The sequence below is a fragment of the Heptranchias perlo genome, chromosome 3, assembly GCF_035084215.1.
Source record: "Heptranchias perlo isolate sHepPer1 chromosome 3, sHepPer1.hap1, whole genome shotgun sequence".
Classification (NCBI taxonomy): domain Eukaryota; kingdom Metazoa; phylum Chordata; class Chondrichthyes; order Hexanchiformes; family Hexanchidae; genus Heptranchias; species Heptranchias perlo.
In genome coordinates this window covers 2,737,423-2,756,257 of record NC_090327.1, presented here as the reverse complement: position 1 = coordinate 2,756,257, position 18,835 = coordinate 2,737,423, and the positions used below count along the sequence as shown (strand labels likewise).

At 45.2% G+C, this 18,835-nt stretch overlaps 1 protein-coding gene across 1 annotated transcript in view; it reads left to right on the top strand.

Annotated features, from left to right (window-relative positions):
• The window catches only part of ankrd29 (ankyrin repeat domain 29), an 86,161-nt gene that overhangs the window by 30,604 nt on the left and 36,722 nt on the right, over nt 1–18,835 (top strand). The window contains exon 5 of the mRNA XM_067977699.1: nt 8,077–8,175. Coding sequence (XP_067833800.1) covers nt 8,077–8,175 — 99 coding nt within the window. The remainder of the gene's footprint in view (nt 1–8,076; nt 8,176–18,835) is intronic.

Sequence of the window (18,835 nt, the reverse complement as noted above, 5' to 3'; positions counted from 1 at the left end):
GAAATTACAGAGAAGTGCAAAAGTTATAGAGTAGTGATAACTGGGGACTTCAACTATCCTAATGTAGACTGGGATAACAATAACAATATAAGGGGCACAGAGGGGTTGGAATCTTTGAAATGTGTTCAGGATAACTTTCTTAACCAGTACGTTTCCGGCCCAGTGAGGAAGGAGGCTGTACTGGACTTGGTTCTAGGGAATGAGGTGGGCCAAATGGAGCAATTGTCATTGGGGGAGCATTTAGGGAGCAGCGATCATAGTATCATAGTACCATCTCCAACAAGAGTCTAACCACCTCCCCTTGACATTCAACGGCATTACCATCGCCGAATCCCCCACCATCAACATCCTGGGGGTCACCATTGACCAGAAACTTAACTGGACCAGCCACATAAATACTGTGGCTACAAGAGCAGGTCAAAGGCTAGGTATTCTGCGGCGAGTGGCTCACCTCCTGACTCCCCAAAGCCTTTCCACCATTTACAAAGCACAAGTCAGAAGTGTGATGGAATACTCTCCACTTGCCTGGATGAGTGCAGCTCCAACAACACTCAAGAAGCTCGACACTATCCAGGACAAAGCAGCCCACTTGATTGGCACCCCATCCACCACCCTAAACATTCACACCCTTCACCACCGGTGCACCATGGCTGCAGTGTGTATCATCTCCAGGATGCACTTCAGCAACTCGCCAAGGCTCCTTCGACAGCACCTCCCAAACCCTTGACCTCTACCACCTAGAAGGACAAAGGCAGCAGGCACATGGCAACGTGGACGTTCACCTACAAGTCACACACCATCCTGACATGGAAATATATCGCCGTTCCTTCATCATCGCTGGGTCAAAATATCGATAGGGACTTTAGTTACGTGGATAGACTGAGAAGCTGGGGTTGTTCTCCTTGGAACAGAGATGACAGTGAGGAGATTTGATAGAGGTGTTCAAAATTATGAAGGGTCTAGACAGAATGGATAGGGAGAAACTGTTCCCATTGGTGGAAGGGTCAAGAACAGAGGACATAGATTTAAGGTGATTGGCAAAAGAACCAAAGGTGACATGAGGAAAAACTTTTTTACACAGTGAGTAGTTAGGATCTGGAATGCACTGCCCGAGGGGGCGACGGGGAAAGTGCGGGGGAGTGGGACTAGCTGAATTGCTCTTGCATAGAGCCGGCGTGGACTCGATGGGCCGAATGCCCTCCTTCCATGCTGTAACTTTTCTATGATTCTATGCTGCAACACTTTCCTTCCCCTTTAAATTAATGAGAATTTTGAATCTGGATTAATATTGGTCGTTTTGAATTGCAACCTCTTCAGACCTGTGAGAGTACAAGGCCGATTTGTGTTATTAAAATTAGAGGAACATTTAACCATACAGCATTATTTCCCATTGATAAATACAAAATGGGCTCCATTGAGTATATTTTATGAATTTGTGCTCCCTTATTTTAATAGACAGAAGGTCTTAGTGGGAGGATAGAAGATAGGGAAGTCTTCAAAAGACAGCAAAAAGTAACTTTTTTAAAAATTCGTTCACGGGATGTGGGCGTCGCTGGCGAGGCCGGCATTTATTGCCCATCCCTAATTGCCCTCGAGAAGGTGGTGGTGAGCTGCCTTCTTGAACCGCTGCAGTCTGTGTGGTGATGGTTCTCCCACAGTGCTGTTAGGAAGGGAGTTCCAGGATTTTGACCCAGCGACAATGAAGGAACGGCGATATATTTCCAAGTCGGGATGGTGTGTGACTTGGAGGGGAACGTGCAGGTGGTGTTGTTCCCATGCGCCTGCTGCTCTTGTCCTTCTAGGTGGTAGAGGTCGCGGGTTTGGGAGGTGCTGTCGAAGAAGCCTTGGTGAGTTGCTGCAGTGCATCCTGTGGATGGTGCACACTGCAGCCACAGTGCGCCGGTGGTGAAGGGAGTGAATGTTTAGGGTGGTGGATGGGGTGCCAATCAAGCGGGCTGCTTTATCTTGGATGGTGTCGAGCTTCTTGAGTGTTGTTGGAGCTGCACTCATCCAGGCAAGTGGAGAGTATTCCATCACACTCCTGACTTGTGCCTTGTAGATGGTGGAAAGGCTTTGGGGAGTCAGGAGGTGAGTCACTCGCCGCAGAATACCCAGCCTCTGACCTGCTCTCGTAGCCACAGTATTTATATGGCTGGTCGAGTTAAGTTTCTGGTCAATGGTGACCCCCAGGATGTTGATGGTGGGGGATTCGGCGATGGTAATGCCGTTGAATGTCAAGGGGAGGTGGTTAGACTCTCTCTTGTTGGAGATGGTCATTGCCTGGCACTTATCTGGCGCGAATGTTACTTGCCACTTATCAGCCCAAGCCTGGATGTTGTCCAGGTCTTGCTGCATGCGGGCTCGGACTGCTTCATTATCTGAGGGGTTGCGAATGGAACTGAACACTGTGCAGTCATCAGCGAACATCCCCATTTCTGACCTTATGATGGAGGGAAGGTCATTGATGAAGCAGCTGAAGATGGTTGGGCCTAGGACACTGCCCTGAGGAACTCCTGCAGCAATGCCCTGGGGCTGAGATGCTTGGCCTCCAACAACCACTACCATCTTCCTTTGTGCTAGGTATGACTCCAGCCACTGGAGAGTTTTCCACCTGATTCCCATTGACTTCAATTTTACGAGGGCTCCTTGGTGCCACACTCAGTCAAATGCTGCCTTGATGTCAAGGGCAGTCACTCTCACCTCACCTCTGGAATTCAGCTCTTTTGTCCATGGGGGTAATATTCTGGCATGGGTGGAGGATTGGTTATCGAACAGGAAGCAGAGAGTTGGGATAAATGGTTCATTTTCGGACTGGCAACCAGTAATCAGTGGTGTTCCACAGGGGTCGGTGCTGGGTCCCCAACTCTTTACAATCTATATTAACGATTTGGAGGAGGGGACCGAGTGCAACATATCAAAATTTGCAGATGATACAAAGATGGGAGGGAAAGTAGAGAGTGAGGAGGACATAAAAAACCTGCAAGGGGATATAGACAGGCTGGGTGAGTGGGCGGAGATTTGGCAGATGCAATATAATATTGGAAAATGTGAGGTTATGCACTTTGGCAGGAAAAATCAGAGAGCAAGTTATTTTCTTAATGGCGAGAGACTGGAAAGTACTGCAGTACAAAGGGATCTGGGGGTCCTAGTGCAAGAAAATCAAAAAGTTGGTATGCAGGTGCAGCAGGTGATCAAGAAAGCCAACGGAATGTTGGCTTTTATTGCTAGGGGGATAGAATATAAAAACAAGGAGGTATTGCTGCAGTTATATAAGGTATTGGTGAGACCGCACCTGGAATACTGCATACAGTTTTGGTCTCCATACTTAAGAAAAGACATACTTGCTCTCGAGGCAGTACAAAGAAGGTTCACTCGGTTAATCCCGGGGATGAGGGGGCGGACATATGAGGAGAGGTTGAGTAGATTGGGACTCTACTCATTGGAGTTCAGAAGAATGAGAGGCGATCTTATTGAAACATATAAGATTGTGAAGGGTCTTGATCGGGTGGATGCAGTAAGGATGTTCCCAAAGATGGGTGAAACTAGAACTAGGGGGCATAATCTTAGAATAAGGGGCTGCTCTTTCAAAACTGAGATGAGGAGAAACTTCTTCACTCAGAGGGTGGTAGGTCTGTGGAATTTGCTGCCCCAGGAAGCTGTGGAAGCTACATCATTAGATAAATTTAAAACAGAAATAGACAGTTTCCTAGAAGTAAAGGGAATTAGGGGTTATGGGGAGCGGGCAGGAAATTGGACATGAAGCTGAGTTCGGATCGGTCAATGCCCTGTGGGTGGCGGAGAGGGCCCAGGGGCTATGTGGCCGGGTCCTGCTCCGACTTCTTGTGTTCTTTAGATTTGTGGTTGGGATCAGATCAGCCATGATCTTATTGAATGGCGGAGCAGGCTCGAGGGGCCGATTGGCCTACTCCTGCTCCAATTTCTTATGTTCTTATGTTCTTATGTTTGGACCAAGGCTGTAATGAGGTCTGGAGCCGAGTGGTCCTGGCGGAACCCAAACTGAGCATCGGTGAGCAGGTTATTGGTGAGTAAGTGCCGCTTGATAGCACTGTCGACGACACCTTCCATCACTTTGCTGATGATTGAGAGCAGACTGATGGGGCGGTAATTGGCCGGATTGGATTTGTCCTGCTTTTTGTGGACAGGACATACCCGGGCAATTTTCCACATTGTCAGGTCGATGCCAGTGTTGTAGCTGTACTGGAACAGCTTGGCTGGAGGCGCAGCTAGTTCTGGAGCACAAGTCTTCAGCACTACAGCTGGGATGTTGTCGGGGCCCATAGCCTTTGCTGTATCCAGTGCACTCAGCCGTTTCTTGATATCACGTGGAGTGAATCGAATTGGCCGAAGACTGGCTTCCGTGATGGTGGGGATATCGGGAGGAGGCTGAGATGGATCATCCACTCGGCACTTCTGGCTGTAGATGGTTGCAAACGCTTCAGCCTTGTCTTTTGCACTCGTGCTGGACTCCGCCATCATTGAGAATGGGGATGTTTGCAGAGCCTCCTCCTCCCGTTAGTTGTTTAATTGTCCACCACCATTCACGACTGGATATGGCAGGACTGCAGAGCTTTGATCTGATCCGTTGGTTGTGGAATCGCTTAGCTCTGTCTATAGCATGTTGCTTCCACTGATTAGCATGCATGTAGTCCTGAGTTGTAGCTTCACCAGGTTGGCACCTCATTTTTAGGTACGCCTGGTGCTGCTCCTGGCATGCTCTTCTACACTCCTCATTGAACCAGGGTTGATCCCCTGGCTTGTTGGTAATGGTAGAGTGAGGAATATGCCGGGCCATGAGGTTACAGATTGTGCTGGAATACAATTCTGCAGCTGCTGATGGCCCACAGCGCCTCATGGATGCCCAGTTTTGAGCTGCTAGATCCATTCTGAATCTATCCCATTTAGCACGGTGGTAGTGCCACACAACACGTTGGATGGTGTCCTCAGTGCGAAGACGGGACTTCATCTCCATGAGGACTGTGCGGTGGTCACTCCTACCAATACTGTCATGGACAGATGCATTTGCGACAGGTAGATTGGTGAGGACGAGGTCAAGTAAGTTTTTCCCTCGTGTTGGTTCGCTCACCACCTGCCGCAGGCCCAGTCTACCAGCTATGTCCTTCAGGACTCGGCCAGCTCGGTCAGTAGTGGTGCTACCGAGCCACTCTTGGTGATGGACATTGAAGCCCCCCACCCAGAGTACATTTTGTGCCGTTGCTACCCTCAGAGCTTCCTCCAAGTGGTGCTCAACATGGAGGAGGACTGATTCATCAGCTGAGGGAGGACGGTAGGTGGTAATCAGCAGGAGGTTTCCTTGCCCATGTTTGACCTGGTGCCATGAGATTTCATGGGGTCCAGAGTCAATGTTGAGGACTCCCAGGGCCACTCCCTCCTGACTGTATATCACTGTACCGCCACCTCTGGTGGGTCTGTCCTGCCGGTGGGACAGGACATACCCAGGGATGGTGATGGAAGAGTCTGGGACATTGGCTGAAAGATATGATTCTGTAAGTATGGCTATGTCAGGCTGTTGCTTGACTAGTCTGTGGGACAGCTCTCCCAATTTTGGCACAAGTCCCCAGATGTTAGTAAGGAGGACCTTGCAGGGTTGACTGGGCTTGGTGTTTTGCCGTTGTCGTGTCCGGTGCCTAGTGGTCCGATGCCGGGTGGTCCGTCCGGTTTTATTCTTATTATGACTTTTCGTAGCGAGATTTTTACAACTGAGTGGCTTGCTAGGCCATTTCAGAGGGCAATTAAGAATCAACCACATTGCTGTGGGTCTGGAGTCACATATCGGCCAGACCGGGTAAGGACGGCAGGTTTCCTTCCCTAAAGGGCATTTGTGAACCAGATGGGTTTTTATGACAATCCGGTAGTTTCATGGCCATCATTACTGATACTAGTATTTTAATTCCAGAAAGGATTGATTAAGAAAGGGAAGATAGATTATGAAAATAAATTAGCAAAAAATATAAAAACAGATCGCAACAGTTTCTACAGTTATATAAAAAGAAAAAGGGTGGCTAAGGCAAACGTAGGTCCCTTAGAGGATGAGACCGGGAAATTAATGGTGGGAAACATGGAGATGGCAAAAATGCTGAACAAATATTTTGTTTCAGTCTTTACGGTAGAGGACACTAAGAATATCCCAACACTGGACAAACAGGGGGCTCTAGTGGGGGGAGGAGCTAAATACGATTAAAATCACTAAGGAATTGGTACTCAGTAAAATAATGGGACTCAAGGCGGATAAATCCCCTGGACCTGATGGCTTACCTCCGAGGGTCTTGAGGGAAGTGGCAGTAGGGATTGTGGATGCTTTGGTAATAATTTTCCAAAATTCTCTGGACTCAGCAAAGGTCCCGGCAGATTGGAAAACTGCTAATGTAACACCCTTATTTAAAAAGGGTAGTGGGCAGAAGGCTGGAAATTATAGACCAGTTAGCCTAATATCTGTGGTGGGTAAAATTTTGGAGTCTATTATTAAGAAGACAGTAACGGAACATTTAGATAAACATAATTTAATAGGACAAAGTCAGCATGGCTTTATGAAGGGGAAGTCATGTCTGACAAATTTGCTTGAGTTCTTTGAGGACATAACGTACAGGGTGGATAAAGGGGAACCAGTGGACGTAGTGTATTTAGACTTCCAGAAGGCATTCGACAAGGTGCCACATAAAAGATTATTGCTCAAGATAAAGAATCACTGGATTGGGGGTAATATTCTGGCATGGGTGGAGGATTGGTTATCTAACAGGAAGCAGAGAGTTGGGATAAATGGTTCATTCTCGGACTGGCAACCAGTAGCCAGTGGTGTTCCGCAGGGGTCGGTGCTGGGTCCCCAACTCTTTACAATCTATATTAACGATTTGGAGGAGGGGAACGAATGTAACATATCAAAGTTTGCAGATGATACAAAGATGGGAGGGAAAGTAGAGAGTGAGGAGGACATAAAAAAACCTACAAGGGGATATAGACAGGCTGGGTGAGTGGGCGGAGATTTGGCAGATGCAATACAATATTGGAAAATGTGAGGTTATGCACTTTGGCAGGAACAATCAGAGAACAAGTTATTATCTTAATAGCGAGAAACTGGAAAGTACTGCAGTACAAAGGGATCTGAGGGTCCTAGTGCAAGAAAATCAAAAAGTTAGTATGCAGGTGCAGCAGGTGATCAAGAAGGCCAACGGAATGTTGGCTTTTATTGCTCGGGGGATAGAATATAAAAACAGGGAGGTATTGCTGCAGTTATATAAGGTATTGGTGAGACCGCACCTGGAATACTGCATACAGTTTTGGTCTCCATACTTAAGAAAAGACATACTTGCTCTTGAGGCAGTACAAAGAAGGTTCACTCGGCTAATCCCGGGGATGATGGGGTGGACATATGAGGAGAGGTTGAGTAGATTGGGACTCTACTCATTGGAGTTCAGAAGAATGAGAGGCGATCTTATTGAAACATATAAGATTGTGAAGAGGCTTGATCGGGTGGATGCGGTAAGGATGTTCCCAAGGATGGGTGAAACTAGAACTAGGGGGCACAATCTTAGAATAAGGGGCTGCTCTTTCAAAACTGAGATGAGGAGAAACTTCTTCACTCAGAGGGTAGTAGGTCTGTGGAATTTGCTGCCCCAGGAAGCTGTGGAAGCTACATCATTAAATAAATTTAAAACAGAAATCGACAGTTTCCTAGAAGTAAAGGGAATTAGGGGTTACGGGGAGCGGGCAGGAAATTGGACATGAAGCTTCGTTCGGATCGGTCAAGGCCCTGTGGGTGGCGGAGCGGGCCCAGGGGCTGAGTGGCCGGGTCCTGCTCCTACTTCTTGTGTTCTTTAGATTTGAGGTTCGGATCAGATCAGCCATGATCTTATTGAATGGCAGAGCAGGCTCGAGGGGCCGATTGGCCTACTCCTGCTCCTATTTCTTATGTTCTTATGTCCTGTGAGGTTATAGAATCATAGAATGATCCAGCACAGTTATTGCCTTCAGGAGATAAGGGAAGGAGAGAATTTTGGTAAAAAATATATAATAAATTTTCCATGTATTTTTCCTGCATAGGATGGTGCTACTCCCCTTTCAATTGCCAGTCAGTACGGACATATAAATGTGGTGGAGACTTTACTCAACAGAAGATGCAATATCAACATCGAGCTGCAGGTAAGAAGTTGGTGTGACTGAGAGGCACTATCTTTTCACGTTTGAAATCGGCACTTGAATCTTATACTTGTTCCGGTACATTCTCTCATATTTCATCAGGATCTAACTGAAAAGATTTTGTATGGGGAGGTCTTAGGGCCTTTAACAGCAAAGATGGATCTTAAACTTATTAATCACCTTGTCTAATTTAGATAGGCTATATGAATAGTAAGATGTAAAATTTAAAAAACCAAGTCAGTTTGGTAGGAGCATGCTACTGGAATCATGGAACCATAGAAATCTGCAGCACATGAGGTAGCTTATTCAGCCCATCACGTCTCTCAAGGGCTCTCTAAAAAGCTGTCAACTTAGTCCCATTCACATGCCCTTTACCCATACCCTTTACAATTTTTCTTTTTCAAATATTTATTCATAACAACAACTTGCACTTATATAGCGCCTTTAATGTAGTAAAGCCTCCCAAGGTGCTTCACAGGAATGTTATCAGGCAAAATTTGACACCAAGCCACATAAGGAGATATTAGGACAGGTGACCAAAAGCTTGGTCAAAGAAGTAGAATCAGAGAATCATAGAATGGCTATAGCACGAAAGGAGGCCGTTCGGCACATCAAGTCCGAGCCGGCTCTCTACAAGAGCAATCCAGCTAATCCCACTCCGCTGCCCTTTTCCCGTAGCCCTGCAAATTTTTTCCCTTCAAGTACTCATCCAATTCCCTTTTCAAAGCCACAATTGAATCTGCCTCCACCACCCCCTCGGGCAGTGCATTCCAGATCCTAACCACTCGCTGTGCAAAAAAGTTTTTCCTCTTGTCGCCATTGGTTCTTTTGCCAATCACCTTAAATCTACGTCCTCTGGTCCTTGACCCTTCCGCCAATGGGAACAGTTTCTCTCTATCTACTCTGTCTGGACCAATCATGATTTTGAATACCTCTATCAAATCTCCTCTCAACCTTCTCTGTTCCAAGGAGAATAACCCCAGCTTCTCCAGTCTATCCACGTAACTGAAGTCCTTCATTCCTGGAATCATTCTAGTAAATCTCTTCTGCACCCTCTCTAAGGCCTTCACATCTTTCCGAAAGTGCAGTGCCCAGAACTGGACACAATACCCCAGTTGTGGCTGAACCAGTGTTTTATAAAGGTTCATCGTAACTTCCTTGCCTCTCTGCGCCTCTATTTATAAAGCCCAGGATCCCTTATGCTTATCTAACTGCTCTCTCAACCTGCCCTGCCACCTTCAGCAATTTGTGCACATATACCTCCAGATCTCTCTGTTCCTGCTCCCCTTTTAGAATTGTACCTTTTAGTTTATATTGTCCCTCCTCTTTCTTCTTACCAAGTAGGTTTTAAGGAATGTCTTAAAGGAGGAAAGAGAGGTAGAGAGGCGGAGAGATTTAGGGAGGGAATTCCAGAGCTTAGGACCAAGGCAGCTGAAGACACGGCTGCCAATGATGGAGCAAAGGAAATCAGGGATGTGCAAGGGACCAGAATTGGAGGAATGTAGAATTCTCGGAGGGTCGTAGGGCTGGAGGAGGTTACAGGGATGGAGAAGGGCAAGGCCGTGGAGGGTTTTGAACACAAGGTTAAGAACATAAGAAATAGGAGCAGGAGTAGGCCATATGGCCCATCGGGCCTGCTCCGCCATTCAGTAAAATCATGGCTGATCTTCGACCTCAACTCCACATCCCTTAATTCCCCTACAGTCTAAAAATCTATCTATCGCAACCTTGAATATACTGAATGACTGAGCATCCACAGCCCTCTGGGTTAGAGAATTCCAAAGATTCACAGCCCTCTGAGTGAAGAAATTCCTCCTCCTCTCATAGTAGATACAGCACAGGAGGAGGCCATTCAGTCCATCATGCCTGTGCCGGCTCTTTGAAAGAGCTATCCAATTAGGCCCATTCCCCTGCTCTTACCCCATAACTCTGTAATTTTTTTTCCTTCAAGTATTTATCCAATTCCCTTTTGAAAGTTACTATTGATCTGCTTCCACCGCCCTTTCAGGCAGTACATTCCAGATCATTATAACTTGCTGCGTAAAAAAATGTTTCCTCATGTCGCCTCTGGCTCTTTTGCCGATCACCTTAAATCTGTGTCCCTTCTGCCACTGGAAATAGTTTCTCCTTATTTACTCTATCAAAACCGTTCATGATTTTGAACACCTCGATCAAATCTCCCCTTAACCTTCTCTGTTCTAAGGAGAACAATCCCAGCTTCTCCTGTCTCTCCACATAACTGAAGTCCCTCATCCCTGGTACCATTCTAGTAAATCTCTTCTGCACCCTCTCTAAGGCCTTGGCATCCTTCCCAAAGTGTGGTGCCCAGAATTGAACACAATACTCCAGCTGGGGCCTAACCAGTGATTTATAAAGGTTTAGCATAACTTCCTTGATTTTGTACTCTATGCCTCTATTTATAAAGCCAAGGATCCTGAATGCCTTTTTACAGCCTTCTCAATTTGTCCTGCCAACTTCAAAGATTTGTATGTGTGCACTCCATTTTTCTCTGTTCCTGCACCCCCTTTAAAATTGTACCATTAAGTTTATATTGCCTCTCCTCATCCTTCCTACCAAAATGTATCACTTCACTTTTCTGTGCATTAAATCTCATCTGCCATGTGTCAGCCCATTTCACCAGTCTGTCTATGTCCTCCTGAATCTGGCTGTATCTCATCCCTCTCCTCCTGCAAGCACAAACAACAACATTGATCTTCATCGATTGATCGCACCTGAAAAGCCTATACCTGTGCTATGATGGCTGGCAACTTCATTGATCTCTTGATGGTCATCAGCACCATTCTTCACTTGATCTGGCCTGTTTATCCGTGGGATATCATGCAGACATTTAAAAAAAACCATCAGAGATTATTTTTACTTTTGGCGATATTGTAAAATGGGCAACTTCAATGGAAAGGAAAGTTGGGAGACGTATATAATGGGCGGTCGATCCTATTTCGCCCATTTTACACTATCGCTTAAAGTCAAAATGACCCCCATCAAGTCTCTGCTCATTTTTCTTTAATTGCTGTGTCACTGCACCAGGTCCATAAAGAAGCAGCAGGTTAAGGATGGACCTTAAATTCAACACCAGCCTGATTATTTATGACTTCAGTATGAGTTTTTATGCCTATATATTAATTTTAACACAATTATCCTCTCCCTTCCAGATTTTTCCCAGTAACTGGAATACACTTACTATTTTCCCAATCCTCATTCTTATCACTTGGTCAATATTTCCCATTCGCAGAATGGATGCAATTATACTTGTGTTCAATTCCTTCACCCTCTCTATTGATTCCGTTCCTGTCACCCACTGCTGTTGGCATCACTTTTGTTCTTGATGCAATGATCCGTACGCCAACCTGATTGCAAGTTCTTGCACAATGATGCAAAAAAATTGGTTGTATATTGTATATTCTGTATTTCCAGTGAATCAAAAAAAAATTACAACTCCCTGCAGCAGAAAATGAAAAACATGCATTAGAATGTACAGAATAAAGAATGTGTCTGCAGATAGCCCATCTGCAGATGCTGTACCATCTATTCCAAGGCAACAGAATAACTAGTTTTCATTGCATCCCTCCATCTTCTCTTCCTGGGCATTCCCAGTGCTGTCACACGCATGGACATGCAGAATGCAGTTTGGAAACCCTGTATCGATTAAACAGTCTGAGATATTTTCAGTCCATCTTTGAAATGGCTTTCTACAATTGCAAAGATTTTTTGGCCTAAATGGTCGACCCCTTATCCTGTGACTATGCCCCCTAGTTCTAGAATCTCCGGCCAGGGGAAACAATCTCTCAGCATCTACCCTGTCAAGCCCCCTCAGAATCTTATATGTTTCAATGAGATCACCTCTCATTCTTCTAAATTCCAGAGAGTATAGGCCCATTCTACTCAATCTCTTCTTATAGGACAACACTTTCATCCCAGGAATCAATCTAGTGAACCTTCGTTGCACCGTCTCTACGGCAAGTATATCCTTCCTTAGATAAGGAAATCAGTACTCCAGGTGAGGTCTCACCAAAGCCCTGTATAATTGTAAAATGACTTCCGTACTCTTGTACTCCAACCCCCTTGCAATAAAGGCCAACACACCATTTGTCTTCCTAATTGCTTGCTGTTATGCAAGATACAGAAAAAGTTAACTTGCATGTTAACTTTTTCTGTTTCTTGTACGATGTCACCCAAATCTCTCTGAACACCAACATTTAATAGCTTCTCACTATTTAAAAAATATTCTGTTTTTCTATTCTTCCTACTAAAGTGAATAACCTCACTTTTCCCCACATTATACTCCATCTGCCACCTTCTTGCCCACTCACTTAACCTGTTTATATCCCTTTGCAGACTCTTTGTGTCCTCCTCACAGCTTACTTTCCTACCTAGCTTTGTATCATCAGAAAACTTGGATGCATTACACTCGGTTCTTTCATCTTAAGTCATTAATATAGATTGTAAATAGCTGAGGCCCAAGCACCAATCCTTGCGGCACCCCACTAGTTACAGCCTGACAACCTGAAAATGACCCATTTATCGCTACTCTCTGTTTTCTGTCTGTTAACCAATGCGCTGTCCATGATAATATATTACCCCCAACCCCATGAGCCCTTATCTTGCATAACAATCTTTTGAGTGGCACCTTATCGAATGCCTTTTGAAAATCCAAATATACTACATCCACTGGTTCCCCTTTATCTACCCTGCTGGTTACAGCCTTAAAAAACCCTAATAAATTTGTCAAACACGATTTCCTTTCATAAAATCATGTTGACCCTGCCTAATCATATTATGATTTTCTAAGTGCCCTGTTACCAAATCCTTAATAATGGATTCCATCTTTTTCCCGACGACTGTAGTTCTCTGTTTTCTCTCTCCCTCCTTTCTTGAATAGCGGGGTCACATTTGCTACCTTCCAGTCCGCTGGGACCATTCTAGAATCTAGGGAATTTTGGAAGATCACAACCAATGCATCCACTATCTCTGCAGCCACCTCGTTTAGAACCCTCGGATGTCGGCCATCAGGTCCAGGGGATTTGTCGGCTTTTAGTCTCATTAGTTTCTCCAGTGCTTTTTCTCTACTGATATTAATTACTTTAAGTTCCTCACTCTCATTAGCCGTTGGTTCCCCATTATTTCTGGAGTACTTTTTGTGTGTTCTACTGTGAAGACAGACGCAAAATATTTGTTTAGCCCATCTGCCATTTCCTTATTCCCCATTATAATTTCTCTTGTCTCAGCTTCTAGGGGACCAACATTTACTTTTGCTACTCTCTTCCTTTTTACATACTTGTAGAAGCTTTTACAATCCGTTTTTATATTAGTTGCTAGTTTACTTTCGTATTTATTTTTCTCCCTTTTAATCAATTTTTTGGTCATCCTTTGCTGGTTTCTAAAACTCTCCCAATCTTCAGGCTTACTACTCTTCTTGGCAACATTATAGGCCTCTTCTTTCAATCTAATACTATCCTTAACTTCTTTAGCTAGCCATGGATGAATCACTTTTCCCCTGGAATTTTTATTTCTCAATTAAATGTATATTCGTTGAGAATATTGAAATATTTTATAGAATCATTGAATGGTTACAACACAGAAGGAGTCCATTCGGTCCGTCGAGCCCGTGCCAGCTCTCTTTAAGAGCAATCCAGCTAGTACTACTCCCCCACCCTTTCCCCGTAGCCCTGTAAATTTTGTTCCTTCAAGTATTTATCCAATTCCCATTTGAAAGCCACAATTGAATCCACCCTTTCAGGCAGTGCATTCCAGTCGCTGCATAAAAAAGTTTTTCTTCATGTCACCTTTGGTTCTTTTCTCAATTACCTTAAATATGTGTCCTCTGGTTCGCCACTCTTCTGCCAATGGAAACAGCTTCTCTCTATCTATACTGACTAGACCCATCATGGTATTGAACACCTCTATAAATCTCCTCTCAACCTTCTCTGCTCTAAGGGGAGCAACCCCAGTTTCTCCAGTCTATCAATGTAACTATAGTCCCTCATCCCTGGACTCATTCTAGTAAATCTTTTCTGCACCCTCTCTAAGGCCTTCACATCCTCCCTAAAGTGCGGTGCCCAGAACTGGACACAATACTCCAGTTGTGGCCGAACCAGTGTTTTATAAAGGTTCATCATAACTTCCTTGGTTTTGTACTCTATGCCTCTATGTATAAAGCCCAGGATCCCGTATGCTTTTTTAACTGCTTTCTCAACCTGCCCTGCCACCTTCAGCGATTTGTGCACATATACCCCAGGTCTCTCTGTTCCTGCACCCCCTTTAGAATTGTACCCTTTAGTTTATATTGCCTCTCCTCGTTCTTCCTACCAAAATATATCACTTTGCACTTCTCTGCGTTAAATTTTATCTGCCATGTGTCCGCCCATTCCACCAGTCTGTCTATGTCCTCTTGAAGTCTATCACTATCCTCCTCACTGTTCACTACACTTTCAAGTTTTGTGTCATCTGCAAATTTTGAAATTGTGCCCTGTACACCCAAGTCCAAGTCATTAATATATATCAAGAAAAGCAGTGGTCATAGTACCAACTCCTGGGGAACACCACTGTAAATCTTCCTACAGTCTGAAAAACAACCGTTCACCACTACTCTGTTTCCTGTCACTTATGATGTGGAGATGCCGGTGATGGACTGGGGTTGACAATTGTAAACAATTTTACAACACCAAGTTATAGTCCAACAAATTTATTTTAAATTCCACAAGCTTTCGGAGGCTTCCTCCTTCGTCAGGTGAACGGTGTGGAAATGAAATTTTCGAATCCTTCGCATTTGAAAATCACAGAACAATGCCTGGTGATTACTGCCCGTTGCCAAGGCAATCACAGTGAGCAGACAGAAAGGTGTCACCTAAAAGGCCACCGAATATACAAACCCCCCCAAAAAAAAACATTTTTTGTTCTAAGACAAGCCTATTATGTGCCACTTCATCAAACACCTTTTGGAAGTCCATACACACCACATCAATGGCATTGCTCGCATCAACCCTCTCTGTTAACTCATCAAAAAACTCAATCAGGTTAGTTAAACACGATTTGCCTTTAACAAATCCCTGCTGGCTTTCCTTAATTAATCCACACTTGTCCAAGTCTGGAGGAATGCATTCAAGATAGTTTCCTAGAACAAAACATATTTTTTTGGGGGGGGTTTGTATATTCGGTGGCCTTTTAGGTGATACCTTTCTGTCTGCTCACTGTGATTGCCTTGGCAACGGGCAGTAATCACCAGGCATTGTTCTGTGATTTTCAAATGCATTCAAGATAGTTTCCTAGAACAAAACATCATGGAACTAACCAGGGAATAGGCTTTGATAGATCTTGTTCCATGTAATGAGATAGGGTTAATTAGTAATCTCACAATAAAGGATCCTGTGGGGAAGAGTGATCATAATATGATAGAATTTGACATTGAGTTTGAGAGTGACATACTTAAGTCAGAACTACAGTCTTAAATTTAAATAAAGCCAGTTACATAGGTATGAGGGGTGGATTATCATTTCTAAAAGTTTCCCCACCACCGAGGTTAAGCTGCCTGGCCTGTAGTTGCTGGGTTTATCCTTACACTTTTTTGAACAAGGTTGTAAAATTTGCAATTCTCCTGTCCTCTGGCTCCACCCCCTATCTAAGGATGACTGGAAGATTATGGCCAGTAACTCTGCAATTTCCACCCGTACTTCCCTCAGCAACCGAGGATGCATCCCATCCGGACCGGGTGACTTATCTACTTTAAGTATAGCCAACCTTTCTAATACTCCTCTTTATCATTTTTTAGCCCATCCAGTATCTCAACTACCTCCTCTTTAAATGTTTGCCATGCCCATCTACCGTCATACCCTTTAATCTAATTTCCCAAACTACCTTTGCCAACTCGCCCCTCATACCTAAGTAATTGGCTTTATTTAAATTTAAGACTGTAGTTCTGACTTAAGTACGTCACTCTCAAACGCAATGTGAAATTCTATCATATTATGATCACTCTTCCCCAGAGGATCCTTTACTGTGAGATTACTAATTAACCCTGCCTCATTACACAGTACAAGATCTAATGTAGCCTGTTCCCTGGTTGGTTCCATGATGCATTGTTCTAGGAAACTATCTTGAATGCATTCCATGAACTCGTCCTCAAGACTACCTTTGCCAATTTGATTTGTCCAGTCTATATTATTGCATTACCTTTGTTACAAGCTCCTATTATCTCTTGATTAATACTCTGTCCAATGGTATAGCTACCATTAGGGGGCCAATAAACTATTCCCACCAGAGTTTTCTGCCCGTTGTTATTTCTTATTTCCACCCATACTGATTCTAATTCCTGATCTTCTGAGCCAAGATCCTTTCTCACCACTGTTCTTATGTCATCCTTTATTATCACGGCTTCACCCCTCCTTTTCCACTCTTCCTGTCTTTTCTAAACGTCATGTACCCTGGAATATTTAGTTCCCAATCTTGGTTACCTTGCAACCATGTCTCTGTAATGGCTATTAGATCAAACCTATTTATCTCTATTTGTGCAACTAATTCATCTATCTTGTTACGAATGCTCCGTACATTCAGATAAAGAGCCTTCATTTTAACTTTTTACCATTTTTCCCTGCTTTGACCTTATTTGCTAGTGCACTATTACAGATTTCTAAATTTCCCTCCCCCTGACCCCTCCCCCTTCCTTTTTAGTTTAAAGCCCTATCTACAGCCCTAGTTATTCAATTCGCCAGGACACTGGTCCCAACCTGGTTCAAATGGAGCCCATCCCAACGGAACAGCTCCCTCTTTCCCAGTACTGGTGCCAGTGCCCCATGATTTGAAACCCCTGTCTCCCACACCACTCTTTAAGCAAGGCATTTAACTCTGTGATCTGTTTGTCCCTATGCCAATTTCTGCGTGGCTCAGGTAGTAATCCAGGGATTATTACCTTTGAAGTTCTGCTTATTAATTTATACCCTAGCTCCTCAAACTGTCTCAGCAGAACCTCATTCCTAGTTCTACCTATGTCGTTGGTTCCAACATGGACCACGACAACTGGATCCTCCCCCTCATGCTCCAAGTTCTTTTCTAGCCGCAAGGAGATATCCTTAACCCTGGCAGGCCACACAGCCTTCGGGACTCTTGGTCGCGGCTGCAGAGATCAGTATCTATCCCCCTGACTGTACTATCTCCTACCACTACCACATTCCTTTTTACTCCCCCCACTTGAATGGCCTCCTGTACCACAGAGCCGTGGTCAGTTTGCCCATCCTCCCTGCAGTCTTTGCTCTCATCCATACAGGTAGCAAGTACCTTGTACATGTTGGACCAGGTCAAACACTGAGGCTCCTTCATCACTGTGTCCTGGGTCCACATACCTGCCTGACTTGCAGTCACACCCTCCTCTCCTTGACCACTGAACGAATGTGAACTACTTCCTAATCTCAGGGGTGTGACTGCCTCCTGGATCAAAGCATCTGGGTAACTCTCCCCCTCGCAGATGCATTGCAATGTCTGCAGCTCGGACTCCAGCTCAACAGTTCTGAGCTGAGGTTCCTCGAGCTGCAGACATTTATTGCAGATATGGTTGCTCGGGATTTCGCTGGTCTCTACCAACTCCCATATGCCGCAGTTATGAAACACAACCTGCCCTGCCATCTCCATGTAACCTTGTTTTATTTATTTACTTGATTCGAGTTATTAATCACTCACTATTCTTAGATTTATTAACTAATTAATTTATCTGCTTTAAGTTATTGATTTAAGCTGTTAGTTTAGTTCACTGCCCTAACTTAGAGAGAGAAAAGAACAGTAATACCAACCAATCACCTACCTGCCGTCCTGTGACATCACTCTTTGATTTTATTGTTTTTGATTTGACCGAATGTGAAACAGGTCCGCACTGCCTCTCCTCCCCCGCTCCTGGTCTCAGGCCTCCGCTGCTCCTCACTCTATAATTCTCCTTCAGGTCCGCACTGCCTCTCCTCTCCCGATCCTGGTCTCGGGCCTCCGCTGCTCCTCACTCTATAATTCTCCTTCAGGTCCGCACTGCCTCTCCTCTCCCGATCCTGGTCTCGGGCCTCCGCTGCTCCTCACTCTATAATTCTCCTTCAGGTCCGCACTGCCTCTCCTCCCCCGATCCTGGTCTCGGGCCTCCGCTGCTCCTCACTCTATAATTCTCCTTCAGGTCCGCACTGCCTCTCCTCTCCCGATCCAGGTCTCAGGCCTCCGCTGCTCCTCGCTCTTTTATTCTCCTTCAGGTCCGCACTGCCTCTCCTCTCCCGATCCAGGTCTCAGGCCTCCGCTGCTCCTCACTCTATAATTCTCCTTCAGGTCCGCACTGCCTCTCCTCTCCCGATCCAGGTCTCAGGCCTCCGCTGCTCCTCACTCTATAATTCTCCTTCAGGTCCGCACTGCCTCTCCTCTCCCGATCCAGGTCTCAGGCCTCCGCTGCTCCTCACTCTATAATTCTCCTTCAGGTCCGCACTGCCTCTCCTCTCCCGATCCAGGTCTCAGGCCTCCGCTGCTCCTCACTCTATAATTCTCCTTCAGGTCCGCACTGCCTCTCCTCTCCCGATCCAGGTCTCAGGCCTCCGCTGCTCCTCACTCTATAATTCTCCTTCAGGTCCGCACTGCCTCTCCTCCCCCGATCCAGGTCTCAGGCCTCCGCTGCTCCTCACTCTTTTATTCT